General features: G+C 44.6%; 1 protein-coding gene across 8 annotated transcripts in view; it reads right to left on the bottom strand.

Annotated features, from left to right (window-relative positions):
• Positions 1-21,295, bottom strand: part of LOC135527932 (membrane-associated guanylate kinase, WW and PDZ domain-containing protein 1-like) — a 212,993-nt gene that overhangs the window by 41,536 nt on the left and 150,162 nt on the right. For 4 of the 8 annotated variants that reach the window (XM_064956605.1, XM_064956603.1, XM_064956600.1 and 1 more), the window contains exons 6-12: positions 12,525-12,607; positions 11,680-11,718; positions 9,782-9,839; positions 9,278-9,381; positions 8,413-8,535; positions 3,739-3,924; positions 2,764-3,390 (exon numbers count right to left, since the gene is read on the bottom strand). In XM_064956605.1, the coding sequence (XP_064812677.1) occupies positions 2,764-3,390; positions 3,739-3,924; positions 8,413-8,535; positions 9,278-9,381; positions 9,782-9,839; positions 11,680-11,718; positions 12,525-12,607 (1,220 nt within the window). The remainder of the gene's footprint in view (positions 1-2,763; positions 3,391-3,738; positions 3,925-8,412; positions 8,536-9,277; positions 9,382-9,781; positions 9,840-11,679; positions 11,719-12,524; positions 12,608-21,295) is intronic. The other 4 variants (XM_064956606.1, XM_064956599.1, XM_064956601.1 and 1 more) reach the window with 3 other exon arrangements.

Genomic DNA, 21,295 nt, shown 5'->3' with positions numbered 1-21,295 from the left:
TTCAGACTCCATTTCACATTCTATTCAAAATCAGTGGCTGTTCTTTCTGCTCTGTACCTCTCTTTCCCCATATTGCTCTCCCTTCACCCCACCTCTCTCTGTTCCTCTCTATGTATCCTCCCAAGCTAATTGGAACAGAACACACTTTGATCAGAGCTAGGACGGCGTCTTTGGCTGAGCCCTCTCACTACTAACACACCCAACTATCATCTAAGCAACACAGACACAGACACAGCGCCAGAGACAAAGACCAGGTTTAAAGAGAGGGTGAGAGAGGGAGAGAAAGGGAGAGAGAGGGAGAGAAAGGGAGAGAGAGAGAGAGATGGAGAGGGAGAGAGAGAGAGAGGGAGGGAGAGAGACGGAGAGGGAGGGAGAGAGAGGGAGTGAGAGAGGGGAGAGAGAGGGAGAGAGAGGGGAGAGAGAGGGAGAGAGAGGGGAGAGAGAGGGGGGGTGAGAGAGGAAGTAAGAGAGGGAGAGAGAGGGAGAGAGAGGGGAGAGAGAGGGAGATGAGAGAGGGAGTGAGAGAGGGAGAGAGAGGGAGTGAGAGGGGGGAGAGAGAAGGGAGAGAGAGGGGAGAGAGAGGGAGTGAGAGGGGAGAGGGAGAGCGATGGGAGAGAGGGGGGGTGAGAGAGGGAGTGAGAGAGGGGAGAGAGAGGGAGAGAGAGGGGAGAGAGAGGGAGAGAGAGGGGAGAGAGAGGGGGGTGAGAGAGGGAGTGAGAGAGGGGAGAGAGAGGGAGTGAGAGAGGGGAGAGAGAAGGGAGAGAGAGGGGGGAGAGAGGGAGTGAGAGAGGGGAGAGAGGGAGTGAGAGAGGGGAGAGAGAGGGAGTGAGAGAGAGATGGAGAGGGAGAGAGAGAGGAGGGAGGGAGAGAGACAGAGAGGGAGGGAGAGAGAGGGGGTGAGAGAGAGAGAGGGGGGTTGAGAGAGAGAGGATGAGAGAGAGAGGGGAGAGAGAGAGGGAGTGAGAGAGGGGAGAGAGAAGGGAGAGAGAGGGAGTGAGAGAGGGGAGAGAGAGGGAGAGAGAGAGGAGAGAGAAGGGAGAGAGAGGGGAGAGAGAGGGAGTGAGAGAGGGGAGAGAGAGGGAGTGAGAGTGGAGAGAGAGGGGAAAGAGAGGGAGTGGGAGAGGGGAGAGAGAGGGAGAGAGAGGGGAGAGAGGGGAGAGAGAGGGAGAAAGAGGGGGAGAGAGAGGGGGGTGATAGAGGAAGTAAGAGAGGGAGAGAGAGGGGAGAGAGAGGGAGAGAGAGGGGAGATGAGAGAGGGAGTGAGAGAGGGGAGAGAGAGGGAGTGAGAGGGGAGAGAGAAGGGAGAGAGAAGGGAGAGAGAGGGGAGAGAGAGGGAGTGAGAGGGGAGAGGGAGAGCGATGGGAGAGAGGGGGGTGAGAGAGGGAGTGAGAGGGGGAGAGAGGGGAGAGAGAGGGAGAGAGGGAGAGAGAGGGGGAGAGAGAGGGGGGTGAGAGAGGGAGTGAGAGAGGGGAGAGAGAGGGAGTGAGAGAGGGGAGAGAGAAGGGAGAGAGGGGGGAGAGGGGAGTGAGAGAGGGGAGAGAGAGGGAGAGAGAGGGGAGAGAGAGGGAGAGAGAGAGGGGGGTGAGAGAGGGGGAGTGAGAGAGGGAGAGAGAGGGAGTGAGAGGGGGAGAGAGAATGGAGAGAGAGGGGGAGAGAGGGAGTGAGAGAGGGGAGAGGGGAGAGAGAGAGGGAGAGAGAGGGGGGTGAGAGAGGGAGTGAGAGAGGGGAGAGAGGGGGGGTGAGAGAGGGGAGAGAGAGGGAGTGAGAGAGGGGAGAGAGAGGGTAAGAGATACAAAGTGAGAGAGGGGAGAGAGAAGGGGGAGAGAGAGGGAGTGAGAGAGGGGAGAGAGAGGGGGGGTGAGAGGGAGAGAGAGAGGGGAGAGAGAGGGAGTGAGAGAGGGGAGAGAGAGGGCAAGGGATACAAAGTGAGAGAGGGGAGAGAGAGGGGGGTGAGAGAGGGAGTGAGAGAGGGGAGAGAGAGGGAGTGAGAGAGGGGAGAGAGAGTGAGAGAGGGGAGAGAGAGGGGGGTGAGAGAGGGAGTGAGAGAGGGGAGAGAGAAGGGAGTGAGAGAGGGGAGAGAGAGGGGGTGAGAGAGGGGAGAGAGAAGGGAGAGAGAGGGGAGAGGGTGAAAGGGATACAAAGTGAGAAAGAATAAGTAAAAGATAATGAGAGAAAAAGAGTGAAAGAATAGAGACAGTGATAAAGAATAAGTTAAATAAATAGAAAAGATAAGAGAGAAATCGTGAGAACAGAGAGAGAGAGAGAGAGAGAGAGAGAGACAGAGAAAGAGAAAAGCAGGAGAGCCTATGAACTGACAGAACACAGGGAGATTAGCAGCATCTCAGCAGTCACTCTTCATCCATAATCAGGACAGATAAGAGTCCCTGACCTAACACCATCCTCCTCTCTTCTCCTCTGTCTCCTCCTCCCATCCTGGACATACTCTCCACCTTTCCATCCATTCTCTCTCTCACTTATCTGATCACCCACTCATGTTTCTTCTCTACAAAACATCCACAACCTCCTTTATTCAACCTTTAACCCACTTACCCCCTAACACACTCAACATCTCAGCTATTCATGCTGTTTGCCAGTGGACGTGTCTTTATCTGCGAACCAATCCCTCCCCCTCTCTCATTCCCTCCTTCCCCTATCCTCCTCCCTGGGTTGAGCATGCACCCCACTGCACCAGCATGATGACCAGACACCCCTCCGTCCTTCCTCCTCTCCCTCCCTCCTGACCCTAATCAGTGGACTACGTACCTCTCTGCACCAGCATGGTGACCTCGCTGCCTCTGGGACACTTGCTGAGCAGGTCCACCACCTGGTTGTGAGTCATGTTCTGGACGTTCCTCTTGTTCACCTCCATCAGAATGTCTGACTCCTTCAGGCCCCTGCAGCGGGGGTAGTCCACAATCTGCTTCACCCTCTGACCCCCACCCGTCAAGCTGTCAGCGATTGTGAACCCAAAGCCCTTATCGCCCTTCTCCATGTGCACCGTGATCAGCTCGGGCTGCCCGGCGATGGACGACGCCAGGGTGACCACGTCGCTGGAGGAGTAGCCATGTGAGCCGTTGGACGCCACCTCCGCCGAGGGGCTGAGGGCCCGCGGCTCCCTCATCCCGTTAACGGGGCCTCCGGTCTGGCTGCCGTGGCTGGACAGGGAGTCATAGCTCTGCTGGCCATTGACGATGATGGGCTCTTTGTCCAGGATGGCCACGGAGGTCACCAGGCTGGTGTTGGGGTCGTCGGGGTCAAAGGGCAGGGGGTAGCCGCGGCACAGGGCCAGGTCCACCATGGAGCCGATCGGGATGGACTGGAAGATCTTCACCACCTGGGCGTGGGTGTAGCCAAGCACGATGATGTCATTCACACTCACTATGACATCACCTAGAGAAGGAAGACACGGAGACGGGCAGGACAGTTAGTAACATAGTTAGTAGAACAGTCACTATCACATCACATTAGTAACACAGTTAGTAGAACAGTCACTATCACATCACATTAGTAACACAGTTAGTAGAACAGTCACTATCACATCACATTAGTAACACAGTTAGTAGAACAGTAAGTTACACAGTGAATGTACTATGTGGGGTGCAAGTATATTACCATGTCTCCAATATGTTCAGTACTTAGTTTACACAATCACTTCAACCTCCTTAGGAATGGGGCAAATGCTTTCTGTATAAATGGTGTGAAACAGTGCCCCCTGTGGGCTAAGACAGTGTACTGCACCTGTCTCCATCTTCCCATCCACAGCAGCAGGACCGTCCAGAACAAGACTCTTGATCTGGAGGAACTCATCCGGCTCATCGCCCCCGACGACAGTAAAGCCGAACCCACGGCGGCTCTTCTTCAGTTTGGTGTTGATGAAGGTTCCGTTCAGTTCTGCTGGGTTCCGTGTGAAGAACGGCTTCCCTCCTACAGAACACAGGGAAGAGAACATTATTTGGAACATATTTGTATCTGTCTCTATCCCTGTCAGTTACATTAGCTGCCTTTGTCTTTTCACTTGTCTACCTATCTATGTCTGTCTGTCTGTCTGTCTGTCTTTTCACGTGTCTACCTATCTATGTCTGTCTGTCTGTCTGTCTGTCTGTCTGTCTGTCTGTCTGTCTGTCTTTTCACATGTCTACCTATCTATGTCTGTCTGTTTGTCTGTCTTTTCACATGTCTACCTATCTATGTCTGTCTGTCTGTCTGTCTTTTCACATGTCTACCTATCTATGTCTGTCTGTTTGTCTGCATGTCTGTCTGTCTGTCTGTCTGCATGTCTGTCTGTCTGTTTTTTCACGTGTCTACCTATCTATGTCTGTCTGTCTGTCTGTCTGTCTGTCTGTCTGTCTGTCTTTTCACGTGTCTACCTATCTATGTCTGTCTGTCTGCCTGTCTGTCTGTCTGTCTGTCTGTCTGTCTGTCTGTCTGTCTGTCTGTCTGTCTGTCTGTCTGCATGTCTGTCTGTCTGTCTTTTCACTTGTCTACCTATCTATGTCTGTCTGTCTATCTGTCTTTTCACATGTCTACCTATCTATGTCTGTCTGTCTGTCTTTTCACATGTCTACCTATCTATGTCTGTCTGTCTGTCTGTCTGTCTGTCTGTCTGTCTGTCTGTCTGTCTGTCTGTCTGTCTTTTCACTTGTCTACCTATCTATGTCTGTCTGTCTGTCTGTCATTTCACTTGTCTACCTATCTATGTCTGTCTGTCTTTTCAATTGTCTATCTATGTCTGTCTGTCTGTCTGTCTGTCTGTCTGTCTGTCTTTTCACTTGTCTACCTATCTATGTCTGTCTGTCTGTCTGTCTTTTCACTTGTCTACCGATCTATGTCTGTCTGTCTGTCTGTCTTTTCACTTGTCTACCTATCTATGTCTGTCTGTCTGTCTGTCTGTCTGTCTTTTCACTTGTCTACCTATCTATGTCTGTCTGTCTGTCTGTCTTTTCACTTGTCTACCTATCTATGTCTGTCTGTCTTTTCAATTGTCTATCTATGTCTGTCTGTCTGTCTGTCTTTTCACTTGTCTACCTATCTATGTCTGTCTGTCTGTCTGTCTTTACACTTGTCTACCTATCTCTGTCTGTCTGTCTGTCTGTCTGTCTGTCTGTCTGTCTGTCTGTCTGTCTTTTCACTTGTCTACCTATCTATGTCTGTATGTCTGTATGTCTGTCGTTTCACTTGTCTACCTATCTATGTCTGTCTGTTTGTCTGTCTGTCTGTCTGTCTTTTCACTTGTCTACCTATCTATCTATGTCTGTCTGTCTGTCTGTCTTTTCACTTGTCTATCTATCTATGTCTGTCTGTCTGTCTGTCTTTTCACTTGTCTACCTATCTATGTCTGTCTGTCTGTCCGTCTGTCTGTCTGTCTGTCTGTCTGTCTGTCTGTCTGTCTGTCTGTCTGTCTGTCTTTTCACTTGTCTACCTATCTATGTCTGTCTGTCTGTCCGTCCGTCCGTCTGTCTGTCTGTCTGTCTGTCTGTCTGTCTGTCTGTCTGTCTGTCTTTTCACTTGTCTACCTATCTATGTCTGTCTGTCTGTCTGTCTGTCTGTCTGTCTGTCTGTCTTTCTGTCTGTCTGTCTTTTCACTTGTCTTCCTATCTATGTCTGTCTGTCTGTCTGTCTTTTCACTTGTCTACATATCTATGTCTGTCTGTCTGTCTGTCTGTCTGTCTGTCTTTTCACTTGTCTATCTATCTATGTCTGTCTGTCTGTCTGTCTGTCTGTCTGTCTGTCTGTCTGTCTGTCTGTCTTTTCACTTGTCTATCTATGTCTGTCTGTCTGTCTGTCTGTCTGTCTGTCTGTCTGTCTGTCTGTCTGTCTGTCTGTCTTTTCACTTGTCTACCTATCTATGTCTGTCTGTCTGTCTGTCTGTCTGTCTGTCTTTTCACTTGTCTACCTATCTATCTATGTCTGTCTGTCTGTCTGTCTGTCTGTCTGTCTGTCCACTTTTCTACCTATCTATGTCTGTCTGTCTGTCTGTCTGTCTGTCTGTCTGTCTTTTCAATTGTCTACCTATCTATGTCTGTCTGTCTGTCTGTCTTTTCACTTGTCTACCTATCTGTGTCTGTCTGTCTGTCTGTCTGTCTTTTCACTTGTCTACCTATCTATGTTTGTCTGTCTGTCTGTCTGTCTGTCTGTCTGTCTTTTCACTTGTCTACCTTTCTATCGATGTCTGTCTGTCTGTCTGTCTGTCTGTCGTTTCACTTGTCTACCTATCTATGTCTGTCTGTCTGTCTGTCTGTCTGTCTGTCTGTCTGTCTTTTCACTTGTCTATCTATCTATGTCTGTCTGTCTGTCTGTCTGTCTTTTCACTTGTCTACCTATCTATGTCTGTCTGTCTGTCTGTCTGTCTTTTCACTTGTCTATCTATGTCTGTCTGTCTGTCTGTCTTTTCACTTGTCTACCTATCTATGTCTGTCTGTCTGTCTGTCTGTCTGTCTGTCTGTCTGTCTTTTCACTTGTCTACCTATCTATGTCTGTCTGTCTGTCTTTTCACTTGTCTACCTATCTATGTCTGTCTGTCTGTCTGTCTGTCTGTCTGTCTGTCTGTCTTTTCACTTGTCTACCTATCTATGTCTGTCTGTCTGTCTGTCTGTCTGTCTTTTCACTTGTCTACCTATCTATGTCTGTCTGTCTGTCTGTCTGTCTGTCTGTCTGTCTGTCTGTCTGTCTGTCTGTCTGTCTGTCTGTCTGTCTGTCTTTTCACTTGTCTACCTCTGTCTGTCTGTATTTTCGCCTGCCTGCCTGCCTGCCTTGCCTGCCTTGCCTGCCTTCCTGCCTTGCCTGCCTGCCTGCCTGCCTTGCCTGCCTGCCTTGCCTTCCTGCCTTGCCTTCCTGCCTTGCTTGCCTGCCTGCCTGCCTGCCTGCCTGCCTGCCTTGCCTGCCTTCCTGCCTTGCCTGCCTTCCTGCCTTGCCTTCCTGCCTTGCCTGCCTTGCCTGCCTTCCTGCCTTGCCTTCCTGCCTTGCCTGCCTTGCCTGCCTTGCCTGCCTTCCTGCCTTGCCTTCCTGCCTTGCCTGCCTTGCCTGCCTTCCTGCCTTGCCTTCCTGCCTTCCTGCCTTGCCTGCCTTGCCTGCCTTCCTGCCTTGCCTTCCTGCCTTGCCTGCCTTCCTGCCTTGCCTTCCTGCCTTGCCTGCCTTGCCTGCCTTGCCTGCATGTCTGTATGTCTTTTCACTTGTCTACCTATGTCTGTCTGTCTGTCTGTCTGTCTGTCTGTCTGTCTGTCTGTCTGTCTTTTCACTTGTCTACCTCTGTCTGTCTGTATTTTCGCCTGCCTTGCCTGCCTTGCCTGCCTTGCCTGCCTTCCTGCCTTGCCTGCCTGCCTGCCTGCCTTGCCTGCCTGCCTTGCCTTCCTGCCTTGCCTGCCTGCCTGCCTGCCTTGCCTGCCTGCCTTCCTGCCTTGCCTGCCTGCCTGCCTGCCTTGCCTGCCTGCCTTGCCTTCCTGCCTTGCCTTCCTGCCTTGCTTGCCTGCCTGCCTGCCTGCCTGCCTGCCTGCCTGCCTTGCCTGCCTTCCTGCCTTGCCTGCCTTCCTGCCTTGCCTTCCTGCCTTGCCTGCCTTGCCTGCCTTCCTGCCTTGCCTTCCTGCCTTGCCTGCCTTGCCTGCCTTGCCTGCCTTCCTGCCTTGCCTTCCTGCCTTGCCTGCCTTGCCTGCCTTCCTGCCTTGCCTTCCTGCCTTCCTGCCTTGCCTGCCTTGCCTGCCTTCCTGCCTTGCCTTCCTGCCTTGCCTGCCTTGCCTGCCTTCCTGCCTTGCCTTCCTGCCTTCCTGCCTTGCCTGCCTTGCCTGCCTTCCTGCCTTGCCTTCCTGCCTTGCCTGCCTTGCCTGCCTTGCCTGCCTTGCCTGCCTTCCTGCCTTGCCTGCCTTCCTGCCTTGCCTTCCTGCCTTGCCTTCCTGCCTTGCCTGCCTTCCTGCCTTGCCTTCCTGCCTTGCCTGCCTTGCCTGCCTTGCCTGCATGTCTGTATGTCTTTTCACTTGTCTACCTATGTCTGTCTGTCTGTCTGTCTGTCTGTCTGTCTGTCTGTCTGTCTGTCTGTCTGTCTGTCTGTCTGTCTGTCTGTCTGTGTCTGTCTGTCTGTGTCTGTCTGTCTGTCTGTCTGTCTGTCTGTCTGTCTGTGAATGACAGGAGAGAATGCTCAACATCCATGGTGTGTTGGTCATAGCTTGTTAACATACACAGAACATTCACTATGGTGCATGTGGGCTGATAGACAGGTTAATAACCTTATATGGTAATTGTTTCCTCAAGAGCTTGAGCCCTTGAAACCTTTGACCCCAAGGGTCCTCTGTCTGTGTCTGGTCATGCTTGTGTCACTGAAACTGTACACTGTGGGTGTATTTGATTGCGAGTTAAATGTCTGTGGTGCACAAGCCCCTGTCATTGAAAGTGTGTGTGTTGTCTAGAAAGTGTAACCCCACTCACGTTTGGTCCCTCCCGGGGGAGGGGGCAGTGGGGGCGGGTCCTGGGGGTCACGGTATGTCTCCAGGTGGTTACTGGCATAGACGGCCAGGGGCGCACCAGCTGAGGAGTGTTCCTCTATCCACTCTGTACAGCGAGAGACACAGAGGGACTGTGAAATCTCAGTCACAAACACACGGATGCCCGCAAGCACACACACACATACACTGACACACAACCGTACACAATCAATAAAATACAAAACATAGGTACACAAACATAAGCATCACATTCATTCATTTGTTGACTCAAACTTGCTCTACACCAGAGGTGTCAGGCATACTGGCTGCTCCGGGGGGGACAAACGCTATACACTTTAAAATGACTAAAACCTAACACAGTAAATTACGCAATAAGAGATAGATTTATTGAAAATATGTTTTAACATTGCATCTGATATTACATGCCATTTCATCATTCCATTGTGTCTCAGTGGTCCTAACACGTAGCAAGCATGATATCAGCAGCAGTTTGCACATGGACGGCGGCTTCCACAGCTCAAAGACAAATAAGTGAATGCTACAGTGGCTCATGTGTTGAAAGGAATATAAAAATGATGTTTTAATGATATTTAATCAAACAAATAAGAACCCAAACACCAACAGGACAGGACAAGGGTTGGGGTCAATTCCATTTCATATCCAGGAGAATTCATCAAAATTCTAATTCTGAGGAACTACATTTTCATTCTTAAACTGGGCTGACTTCAAATAGAATGAACCCCAACCGTGCAGGACAAGACATGAGACAAGACGTGACAAGACGTGACGAGACAGAGACAGACGTGAAGAAAGAAAGAAATGGTGCCGTGCCAGGGCAGGAAACGAACCTCGAATGTACCGCTCACCTTCAGGAGGCTGCGGCTGCTCCAGCTGCATCCTGCGTTTAGCCTCCACTATGGGGTTCTCATACTGGGTCTTCCTGTTGATGTGACTGATGATGAGAGAGAGAGAGAGAGAGAGAGAGAGAGAGAGGGGAGAGGGAAAGGATGAGTGTGGGATATTGATTGTCACCATGATAGATGACAGTACACAGTGTTGGACATCCTCTGGCTCACAGCCTCGTAAATCCCTCCAGCTCTGTGACAACCTCATAGGTCTACACAAACTACACACTGGCTACACAAAATGGAGTCCGGTTTCAGATACATCTACGTAGCTTCAAACCAATTATAGTACACCGAATGTAGAAAAGGTCTGACAAGAGAGACTGAGAGAAAATGCTAGTTCAACTGAAACTTCATGAAAATGCTGATGTATTCCGTCGTATGAATTATTGTGGGGTTAATGAGAGGCATGTGAAAAGAGATGAACCGTGAGGTGTCCCAACTTACTCTACGTAGTAAACCCCATACACTGGGTCATCTATCTTCTCCCATCCAGCTGGCAGCTCTGAAACAGAGAAGGAAAAGCAATGTTAGATCACTGTAATGACACATTCATTAAGGCAGTGTTCTCCTTCAGGAAGTGCTTCAGAGGATGACACTGTGCTCTATTCAAGGTCTCTCAGGTGTGTAAACCAACTCTGAAGTGAATCTATGTTTACCTGTCATGACTCGGTGCAGATATCTAATATGGAGTCAAACTACTCCCTCTACCTCACTGAGCGAGGCACACACAGGCTACACACACACACACACACACACACACACACACACACACACACACACACACACACACACACACACACACACACACACACACACACACACACACACACACACACACACACACACACACACACACACACACACACACACACACAGGCTACACACAGACAGGCTACACACACAGTCAGTTGTCAGGGGAGATTCTGAACTAAATGAGACTACAGAGCTTGACCGCTCCCACCTACTAGATTTATTATTCATCCAGTCAGACCCAGCCGGTCATATCTGTCTCTGTCTTCAGAACAGAACCAGGTTGTTTTCTACATTATCAACAGCTACAAACAGTTGATAGATGGACACAATTGCACGCCTCAGACAAGTGAACGTAGCCAGCAGGCCAGTACTTATAGGCCAGTCCAGAACCATATATTAAGAGAGTTGGGCCACGTTTTAGTGCCTTCATTCTCCAAATGTTGGTGATGTAAGAATACAAGAGAGCCTCCCTGTGAAATGAACCGCTGTAAACAAGCAAAATAGAGCAGCGATTTAACAGACATTTGTATTGATTAGCATTCGGGATAACGTGCATCTAAGTCGGTACTGTGTTGTGGGGTCAACAAATTGCATATCTGCTTTCAATGGACATCTTTATAGAAATAAACAGCACGTTCAGACAAAAATCACATTGGCCCAACAGTCTACACGACAGTCTACACGACAGTCTACATGACTCGGGGAAGTCAGAAGACATTCACGACAATGCAGAGAGCCAACATCATGTATCTGTATGATTCTACTTTACATAACTGGTCTACATGCAGTTTCTGGCTATGTGTTCATTGCAGATGTTACCATGTTTCAGTATATATCTTTCAAACACCGCTTCCTCCAGCATGCGCACACAAGCCCGTACACGTGCACACGCTTGGCTGCATCGGCGCTCAAAGGGAATTGTCTGACAGAGAGACTATTAAGCTGACACTCCCAATAAAGCGTTAGCATCGCATTCTCCTCCTCACCGTATTTGATTTCATACAAAGACATTAGCGCAGTGTGTTAGCGTGGGCTGCTGTGAACACCGACAAAAACACTTTGGAGCAGGCTGGCTTTCACAATCGATAATCATACACTGCCTGCTTCTGATGTGCCAGATGTAAAAGGAGCTCATAGGCCCGAGACTCAGAGCCATGAAAGAGTCAGAGATTGGGTTCCCTTTCAGGAGCACTTCTGTTTCTGCCAAATAGTCTAGTCTGTGGAGCAGCCGTAACTACGGAGGCCAACCTGAGACATCAAATCAAACACCTTCCTAATGTGTCTCCTGCATAAAAAGGAAATCACTCACTCAGCAGTTAGAAGCAAGCAGTACACCACGTTAATTAAGTGAATATAGGAGCCAAATTATGACACAATCGTGACACATCCAAATAGATGAGTGACATGGTGAGAAAGAATCTAGCAGTTGTAGATCAAGGTTTCGTATAAAACACTTTTCAAATCAAATGTTATTGATTAACAGTTTAGAAAGAGAAGATTGAGAGTCACCATAACCCTCACCAATACACAGCCGATAGAAATGCAACGACAGAAACAGAGTGAGAGAGTGAGAGAATAAAGGTGCATACCTAGCTCATTGTCCGGTTCCTCCGTATGTACCCCTTCTTCTCCACGATGTAGAGAGCAGGATGAAACAGAAAGGGTGGTTGATTGGGTGAAGGAATGACAAAGAAAGGAAAATAAGGAGAGACAGTAAAGTAATATTAGAGAGAAAGACAAGGAGGGAGAGAAATAGAAATATTTAAGTAACCAAATCAGTATTTACTGAAACATAGATGCACCGTAATCCCTAAAATCAATGATGTATGGAACTAAGAGATGACACATGACAGTTATCTAAATGGCCACATGGTGGTGCCATTTCTGATATTGGTCGAAGAATTTCTTCTGAACTTTCACACAGACATCTATATCGTTACTTGTTCCTGAACAAAATGAATCTAACATTGTTGCATAGATATTTATTTGAAAATGTACAATGTACACAGTGGTGTAACAAATAAATAATAATAATAAAAACATCTTCAAAGGAACTATTACTACACAATTCCTTAAATGGAAAGCCAATCTCAAAAATAACCTCTTTCCAATTTGACTAAGGTATCAAAACATTGTCGTGGTAATAATGGGACCAGTGTATAGAAACAGACTTCATCATACTTAGATATGAGCTCAGTGGCACCACCTTCTGATACCATCAACATGGTGCAAGATTAGGAGGTAAACAATAGATCACAGAAATGAGTGAAACACACACACACGCTCTCTCTCTCTCGCTCTCTCTCACACACACACACACACACACACACACAAACACACACACACACACACACACACACACACACACACACACACACACACACACACACACACACACACACACACACACACACACCCACAGGACCTGGCTTACCATCATCCTCACACTCTTCCAGAGGTTTTAGAGGTTTCTCCAGACAGCGAGGGTCGATCCACGATGTGGTCTTTGTGTTGTGGCTGAGGAAACAACAAACACACAGAGCTGTTAAAGACTGGCTCTGAAGTCAAGGTGATGAGCACTAAAAGCTAACAAAAGACCAATGATCTCATCAGCACAAGAATGTAAGGGGTTAAAGTCAATAGGCTTGTCAACAAGCAAGTAAAACCAAACAGAGATTAACACAACACCAAAAAGACTTCTCCCCCACTGAGAAACACAGACAAAAGGGTTGGAAGGAGTCATTGTCGACTTATTGTCTAGAATAGGTAGCTGTATCCTCAACATCACCACTACAAGCTTTCCTGTCAATCTTAAAGCAGACCAACATGCAGGTGTTGAATGCACAAAGCCATTTCATCATCCTCTTCCAGCCAGGCAGGCAGACAAGCAGGCAGACAAGCAGGCAGACCCAGCTCTGTGTGTTGTTCTGAGGGCAGAGGGCTGTGCTTCATTGAGGTGGTCAGGTGATCTGATCTGCCTGTGATCTCTAAGGAGATCAGGCTATAGAAGATTAACAGCCTGGAGAGCACTGACCGGCCTTTCTGGGGGAGGGGAGGGAGGGATAGTAGTGGGATACAGAACAGAGAGGCTTGATAGTATAGAGAGTATATAGGGTATGTAGTCTATGAAGTAGACCTCTCCATTCTCAGTGTATGCTAATGGTACTTAAATAGGGTATAGGGTGAATATGTACACTATGGGTGGTTCAGACAGCCCAGTACATCATTGGGCCCGAGCTCCCTGCCATCCAGGACCTCTATACTCAGGTGGTAGCAGAGGAAGGCCCAAGAAATTGCCAAAGACTCCAGCCAAACAAGCCATAGACTGTTCACTCTGCTACTGTCTGGCAACGATACCAAGCCATAGACTGTTCACTCTGCTACTGTCTGGCAACGATACCAAGCCATAGACTGTTCACTCTGCTACTGTCTGGCAACGATACCAAGCCATAGACTGTTCACTCTGCTACTGTCTGGCAACGATACCGGAGCAGCGGCTCTCGGACCAACAGGTGCAGAGACCTCTGCTACCCTCAAGCCATAAGACTGCTAAATAGCCCGACTGCTAAGTAGTCAATTAATGGTACCCAAACTATCTGCACCGAATCCATCTTACACTCACTAGACCTTATATACACACACCATATACACACTCACTAGACTTTATATACACACACTATATACACGCACTCACACAGTCAAACAATACACATGCACACACACTTAACATACACACGCATACTGACACAACACAGACAAACATATATACACACACACACACACAGTCACTCACACACACACACACTTTTAAACTCATCATATGCTGCTGCTACTCTGTTATTAATTGTATTCTAATTGTTATCTATCCTGATGCCTGGTCACTTTACCCTGTCATCATGTACATATCTACCTCAAATACCTCATTATTATCTATCCTGATGCCTAGTCACTTTACCCTGCCTTCATGTACATATCTACCTCAAATACCTCATTATTATCTATCCTGATGTCTAGTCACTTTACCCTGCCTTCATGTACATATCTACCTCAAATACCTCATTATTATCTATCCTGATGCCTGGTCACTTTACCCTGCCTTCATGTACATATCTACCTCAAATACCTTATTATTATCTATCCTGATGCCTGGTCACTTTACCCTGCCTTCATGTACATATCTACCTCTAATACCTTATTATTATCTATCCTGATGCCTGGTCACTTTACCCTGCCTTCATGTACATATCTACCTCAAATACCTTATTATTATCTATCCTGATGCCTAGTCACTTTAACCTGCCTGCATGTACATATCTACCTCAAATACCTTATTATTATCTATCCTGATGTCTAGTCACTTTAACCTGCCTTCATGTACATATCTACCTCAAATACCTTATTATTATCTATCCTGATGTCTAGTCACTTTACCCTGTCATCATGTACATATCTACCTCAAATACCTTATTATTATCTATGCTGATGCCTGGTCACTTTACCCTGCCTTCATGTACATATCTACCTCAAATACCTTATTATTATCTATCCTGATGCCTAGTCACTTTACCCTGTCATCATGTACATATCTACCTCAAATACCTTATTATTATCTATCCTGATGCCTGGTCACTTTACCCTGCCTTCATGTACATATCTACCTCAAATACCTTATTATTATCTATCCTGATGCCTAGTCACTTTACCCTGCCTTCATGTACATATCTACCTCAAATACCTTATTATTATCTACCCTGATGCCTAGTCACTTTACCTTCATGTACATATCTACCTCAAATACCTTATTATTATCTATCCTGATGCCTAGTCACTTTACCCTGCCTTCATGTACATATCTACCTCAAATACCTTATTATTATCTATCCTGATGCCTAGTCACTTTACCCTGCCTTCATGTACATATCTACCTCAAATAGCTTATTATTATCTATCCTGATGCCTGGTCACTTTACCCTGCCTTCATGTACATATCTACCTCAAATACCTTATTATTATCTATCCTGATGCCTAGTCACTTTACCCTGCCTTCATGTACATATCTACCTCAAATACCTTAGTTATTATCTATCCTGATGCCTAGTCACTTTACCCTGCCTTCATGTACATATCTACCTCAAATACCTTATTATTATCTATCCTGATGCCTAGTCACTTTACCTTCATGTACATATCTACCTCAAATACCTTATTATTATCTATCCTGATGCCTAGTCACTTTAACCTGCCTTCATGTACATATCTACCTCAAATACCTTATTATTATCTATCCTGATGTCTAGTCACTTTAACCTGCCTTCATGTACATATCTACCTCAAATACCTTATTATTATCTATCCTGATGTCTAGTCACTTTACCCTGTCATCATGTACATATCTACCTCAAATACCTTATTATTATCTATCCTGATGCCTGGTCACTTTACCCTGCCTTCATGTACATATCTACCTCAAATACCTTATTATTATCTATCCTGATGCCTAGTCACTTTACCCTGCCTTCATGTACATATCTACCTCAAATACCTTATTATTATCTATCCTGATACCTAGTCACTTTACCCTGCCTTCATGTACATATCTACCTCAAATACCTTATTATTATCTATCCTGATGTCTAGTCACTTTACCCTGTCTTCATGTACATATCTACCTCAAATACCTTATTATTATCTATCCTGATGCCTGGTCACTTTACCCTGCCTTCATGTACATATCTACCTCAAATACCTTATTATTATCTATCCTGATGTCTAGTCACTTTACCCTGCCTTCATGTACATATCTACCTCAAATACCTTATTATTATCTATCCTGATGTCTAGTCACATTACCCTGTCTTCATGTACATATCTACCTCAAATACCTTATTATTATCTATCCTGATGCCTGGTCACATTACCCTGCCTTCATGTACATATCTACCTCAAATACCTTATTATTATCTATCCTGATGTCTAGTCACTTTACCCTGCCTTCATGTACATATCTACCTCAAATACCTTATTATTATCTATCCTGATGTCTAGTCACTTTACCCTGTCTTCATGTACATATCTACTTCAAATACCTTATTATTATCTATCCTGATGCCTGGTCACTTTACCCTGCCTTCATGTACATATCTACCTCAAATACCTTATTATTATCTATCCTGATGCCTGGTCACTTTACCCTGCCTTCATGTACATATCTACCTCAAATACCTCATTATTATCTATCCTGATGCCTAGTCACTTTACCCTGCCTTCATGTACATATCTACCTCAAATAGCTTATTATTATCTATCCTGATGCCTGGTCACTTTACCCTGCCTTCATGTACATATCTACCTCAAATACCTTATTAGTACTATTATTATCTATCCTGATGCCTGGTCACTTTACCCTGCCTTCATGTACATATCTACCTCAAATACCTTATTATTATCTATCCTGATGCCTAGTCACTTTACATTACATTACATTTAAGTGATTTACCCTGCCTTCATGTACATATCTACCTCAAATAGCTTATTATTATCTATCCTGATGCCTGGTCACTTTACCCTGCCTTCATGTACATATCTACCTCAAATACCTTATTATTATATATCCTGATGCCTGGTCACTTTACCCTGCCTTCATGTACATATCTACCTCAAATACCTTATTATTATCTACCCTGATGCCTAGTCACTTTACCTTCATGTACATATCTACCTCAAATACCTTATTATTATCTATCCTGATGCCTAGTCACTTTACCCTGCCTTCATGTACATATCTACCTCAAATACCTTATTATTATCTATCCTGATGCCTAGTCACTTTACCCTGCCTTCATGTACATATCTACCTCAAATAGCTTATTATTATCTATCCTGATGCCTGGTCACTTTACCCTGCCTTCATGTACATATCTACCTCAAATACCTTATTATCTATCCTGATGCCTAGTCACTTTACCCTGCCTTCATGTACATATCTACCTCAAATACCTTATTATTACTATTATTATCTATCCTGATGCCTGGTCACTTTACCCTGCCTTCATGTACATATCTACCTCAAATACCTTATTATTATCTACCCTGATGCCTAGTCACTTTACCTTCATGTACATATCTACCTCAAATACCTTATTATTATCTATCCTGATGCCTAGTCACTTTCCCCTGCCTTCATGTACATATCTACCTCAAATACCTTATTATTATCTATCCTGATGCCTGGTCACTTTACCCTGCCTTCATGTACATATCTACCTCAAATGTCTTATTATTATCTATCCTGATGCCTGGTCACTTTACCCTGCCTTCATGTACATATCTACCTCAAATACCTTATTATTATCTATCCTGATGCCTAGTCACTTTACCCTGCCATCATGTACATATCTACCTCAAATACCTTATTATTATCTATCCTGATGCCTAGTCACTTTACCTTCATGTACATATCTACCTCTAATACCTTATTATTATCTATCCTGATGCCTGGTCACTTTACCCTGCCATCATGTACACATCTACCTCAAATACCTTATTATTATCTATCCTGATGCCTGGTCACTTTACCCTGCCTTCGTGTACATATCTACCTCTAATACCTTATTATTATCTATCCTGATGTCTAGTCACTTTACCCTGCCTTCATGTACATATCTACCTCAAATACCTTATTATTATCTATCCTGATGCCTGGTCACTTTACCCTGCCTTCATGTACATATCTACCTCTAATACCTTATTATTATCTATCCTGATGCCTGGTCACTTTACCCTGCCTTCATGTACATATCTACCTCAAATACCTTATTATTATCTATCCTGATGCCTAGTCATTTTAACCTGCCTTCATGTACATATCTACCTCAAATACCTTATTATTATCTATCCTGATGCCTGGTCACTTTACCCTGCCTTCATGTACATATCTACCTCTAATACCTTATTATTATCTATCCTGATGCCTGGTCACTTTACCCTGCCTTCATGTACATATCTACCTCAAATACCTTATTATTATCTATCCTGATGCCTAGTCACTTTACCCTGCCTTCATGTACATATCTACCTCAAATACCTTACTATTATCTATCCTGATGTCTAGTCACTTTACCCTGTCATCATGTACATATCTACCTCAAATACCTTATTATTATCTATCCTGATGTTTAGTCACTTTACCCTGTCATCATGTACATATCTACCTCAAACACCTTATTATTATCTATCCTGATGCCTGGTCACTTTACCCTGCCTTCATGTACATATCTACCTCAAATACCTTATTATTATCTATCCTGATGCCTAGTCACTTTACCCTGCCTTCATGTACATATCTACCTCAAATACCTTATTATTATCTATCCTGATACCTAGTCACTTTACCCTGCCTTCATGTACATATCTACCTCAAATACCTTATTATTATCTATCCTGATGTCTAGTCACTTTACCCTGTCTTCATGTACATATCTACCTCAAATACCTTATTATTATCCATCCTGATGCCTGGTCACTTTACCCTGCCTTCATGTACATATCTACCTCAAATACCTTATTATTATCTATCCTGATGTCTAGTCACTTTACCCTGCCTTCATGTACATATCTACCTCAAATACCTTATTATTATCTATCCTGATGCCTGGTCACTTTACCCTGCCTTTATGTACATATCTACCTCAAATACCTTATTATTATCTATCCTGATGCCTGGTCACTTTACCCTGCCTTCATGTACATATCTACCTCAAATACCTTATTATTATCTATCCTGATGCCTGGTCACTTTACCCTGCCTTCATGTACATATCTACCTCAAATACCTTATTATTATCTATCCTGATGCCTAGTCACTTTACCCTGCCTTCATGTACATATCTACCTCAAATAGCTTATTATTATCTATCCTGATGCCTGGTCACTTTACCCTGCCTTCATGTACATATCTACCTCAAATACCTTATTATTATCTATCCTGATGCCTAGTCACTTTACCCTGCCTGCCTTCATGTACATATCTACCTCAAATAGCTTATTATTATCTATCCTGATGCCTGGTCACTTTACCCTGCCTTCATGTACATATCTACCTCAAATACCTTATTATTATCTACCCTGATGCCTAGTCACTTTACCTTCATGTACATATCTACCTCAAATACCTTATTATTATCTATCCTGATGCCTAGTCACTTTACCCTGCCTTCATGTACATATCTACCTCAAATACCTTATTATTATCTATCCTGATGCCTAGTCACTTTACCCTGCCTTCATGTACATATCTACCTCAAATAGCTTATTATTATCTATCCTGATGCCTGGTCACTTTACCCTGCCTTCATGTACATATCTACCTCAAATACCTTATTATTATCTATCCTGATGCCTAGTCACTTTACCCTGCCTTCATGTACACATCTACCTCAAATACCTTATTATTATCTATCCTGATGCCTGGTCACTTTACCCTGCCTTCATGTACATATCTACCTCAAATACCTTATTATTATCTACCCTGATGCCTAGTCACTTTACCTTCATGTACATATCTACCTCAAATACCTTATTATTATCTATCCTGATGCCTAGTCACTTTACCCTGCCTTCATGTACATATCTACCTCAAATACCTTATTATTATCTATCCTGATGCCTGGTCACTTTACCCTGCCTTCATGTACATATCTACCTCAAATGTCTTATTATTATCTATCCTGATGCCTGGTCACTTTACCCTGCCTTCATGTACATATCTACCTCTAATACCTTATTATTATCTATCCTGATGCCTGGTCACTTTACCCTGCCTTCGTGTACATATCTACCTCTAATACCTTATTATTATCTATCCTGATGCCTAGTCACTTTACCCTGCCTTCATGTACATATCTACCTCAAATACCTTATTATTATCTATCCTGATGCCTAGTCACTTTACCCTGCCTTCATGTACATATCTACCTCAAATACCTTATTATTATATATCCTGATGCCTAGTCACTTTACCCTGCCTTCATGTACATATCTACCTCTAATACCTTATTATTATCTATCCTGATGCCTAGTCACTTTACCCTGTCATCATGTACATATCTACCTCAAATACCTTATTATTATCTATCCTGATGCCTGGTCACTTTACCCTGCCTTCATGTACATATCTACCTCAAATACCTTATTATTATCTATCCTGATGCCTGGTCACTTTACCCTGCCTTCATGTACATATCTACCTCAAATACCTTATTATTATCTACCCTGATGCCTAGTCACTTTACCTTCATGTACATATCTACCTCAAATACCTTATTATTATCTATCCTGATGCCTAGTCACTTTACCCTGCCTTCATGTACATATCTACCTCAAATACCTTATTATTATCTATCCTGATGCCTAGTCACTTTACCCTGCCTTCATGTACATATCTACCTCAAATAGCTTATTATTATCTATCCTGATGCCTGGTCACTTTACCCTGCCTTCATGTACATATCTACCTCAAATACCTTATTATTATCTACCCTGATGCCTAGTCACTTTACCTTCATGTACATATCTACCTCAAATACCTTATTATTATCTATCCTGATGCCTAGTCACTTTACCCTGCCTTCATGTACATATCTACCTCAAATACCTTATTATTATCTATCCTGATGCCTGGTCACTTTACCCTGCCTTCATGTACATATCTACCTCAAATGTCTTATTATTATCTATCCTGATGCCTGGTCACTTTACCCTGCCTTCATGTACATATCTACCTCTAATACCTTATTATTATCTATCCTGATGCCTGGTCACTTTACCCTGCCTTCGTGTACATATCTACCTCTAATACCTTATTATTATCTATCCTGATGCCTAGTCACTTTACCCTGCCTTCGTGTACATATCTACCTCAAATATCTTATTATTATCTATCCTGATGCCTAGTCACTTTACCCTGCCTTCATGTACATATCTACCTCAAATACCTTATTATTATATATCCTGATGCCTAGTCACTTTACCCTGCCTTCATGTACATATCTACCTCTAATACCTTATTATTATCTATCCTGATGCCTAGTCACTTTACCCTGTCATCATGTACATATCTACCTCAAATACCTTATTATTATCTATCCTGATGCCTGGTCACTTTACCCTGCCTTCATGTACATATCTACCTCAAATACCTTATTATTA

This window comes from Oncorhynchus masou, chromosome 33, assembly GCF_036934945.1.
Source record: "Oncorhynchus masou masou isolate Uvic2021 chromosome 33, UVic_Omas_1.1, whole genome shotgun sequence".
Lineage (NCBI taxonomy): Eukaryota > Metazoa > Chordata > Actinopteri > Salmoniformes > Salmonidae > Oncorhynchus > Oncorhynchus masou.
Note: the sequence above shows the minus strand (reverse complement) of the source record. Positions and strands in the feature narration are given on the sequence as shown.